The 1328-nt window shown below is 75.7% G+C and overlaps 1 protein-coding gene across 1 annotated transcript in view; it reads right to left on the bottom strand.

The window, feature by feature from the left end:
- CDPF1 (cysteine-rich, DPF motif domain containing 1) overlaps positions 1-1309 on the bottom strand; it is a 6228-nt gene extending 4919 nt beyond the window's left edge. Inside the window, exons 1-3 of the mRNA XM_012735095.1 lie at positions 1084-1309; positions 553-665; positions 6-117 (exon numbers count right to left, since the gene is read on the bottom strand). Of these exons, the coding sequence (XP_012590549.1) occupies positions 6-117; positions 553-665 (225 nt within the window). The 5' untranslated portion in view covers positions 1084-1309. The remainder of the gene's footprint in view (positions 1-5; positions 118-552; positions 666-1083) is intronic.
- Between the last annotated feature and the right edge of the window lie 19 nt (positions 1310-1328).

The following is a 1328-nucleotide window of genomic DNA, read 5'->3' as shown; positions in this document are numbered from 1 at the left end:
CCCACCGGGCCCACGCACACCAGCCGGCCGCACACGCTGCACCTGGAGCCGAGCACCAGGAACCTGTCCCTGTCGGGGCTGAAGGGGTCCTTCGCGACATAGCTCTGCTCCAGGAGGCTGCGACAGGGAGTGAGGCCCGGTCGGTGCAGGCGCCCACAGCCCGCGGCGGGGCAGCCCGGTGTCCCGGCCGCGGAGGAGGGTCAGCGGGCCAGCCACAGAGGCCGCGGCCCTGAAGGCAGGCCGCGGTCTGCTCAGTGACGGCGCAGGGGGCGCCCTTCTCGGCAGCTCTCCAGCCCCCCCCACGCCCCGGCAGGGCGACCCCTCTGTGCCCACACAGGCCCGAGGCACGGCCCAGAGGGAGCTGCTCGGCCGGCGCAAGCTGCCCTGGCCATGGCGGGCCTGGGGCTGCACCCAGCTGAGCCAGCAGGAAGGGCCTGGGGCTCCCAGGGGCCGCCGGGCCGCCCCGGTGTCAGCGCCAGAGCCCAGGCAGGATGGGCGCAACACCCACCAGGCGCCCAGGGGCTCCCCGGCCCGGCCACGGCGCATACTCACAGCACAGACTGGGTGTCGGGGGGCCTCTGCCCCACGTAGCTGTAGGGGGCCGTCAGGGCACAGAGCTGGCACTCGAACACGCCCAGGGGCGGGCGCCCGGCGTCCCAGGCCATCTGTGGGGTCCAGACACAGGACACGTCGCCTCCCGCAGCTTCCCACCCCCAGGCCGGGCCCGCGGCAAGCACTGGCCGCTCAAGGCTGCCCGAGTGGCGCCGCACTTGCCGCCCTGCCGACGGCGGGGCGCGCTGGCCAGGCCCGGCACTGGGGAAGCGGCCCCGCCACGCTGCCCCTGCTGCCGACCGCACACCCACTACTTCCTGGCAGGCCTGCGGTGCTCAGGGACCCCGTCTGGGGCGACGCCGTGTGCCAGGCCGCCCCGGGTCTGCGCCTGGGAGTCGGGCGCCTAACAGTCCGGCCCAGTGAACCGCCCGGGCCCTGTGCGGTGCTTCCCGTCTTCCCCCGCTGCCCCCGCCGCGAGCCTCCGTGTGGGGGGAGCAGGCTGCCTGCAGGCCAGCAGGGACCTGGGTCTACCTTTTGCGTGGGCGGCGACCACCCAGCAGCCCGGGCCGCCGTCGCAGGGGCATCTTCCGGGCTGCCCGCTGGCTTCCCCTGCCTCTGCCCCGTGCCAGGCCCTCGGCCTCGGCCTCAGGTGGCTCCTCGCCCCGGGGGGGGGGGCTGCTGCTGCTGCTGCTGCTCCCGGTGGCCCTGGGCCCCAGGCCCTGGCCGGCACCAGGCTTACCTGGCCCTGTGTCCACTCCCAAGCACCCTGCCCCTTC

This window comes from Condylura cristata, unplaced genomic scaffold (assembly GCF_000260355.1).
Source record: "Condylura cristata isolate star-nosed mole 26May11 unplaced genomic scaffold, ConCri1.0 scaffold00004, whole genome shotgun sequence".
In the NCBI taxonomy this organism is placed as follows: Eukaryota; Metazoa; Chordata; class Mammalia; order Eulipotyphla; family Talpidae; genus Condylura; species Condylura cristata.
Note: the sequence above shows the minus strand (reverse complement) of the source record. Positions and strands in the feature narration are given on the sequence as shown.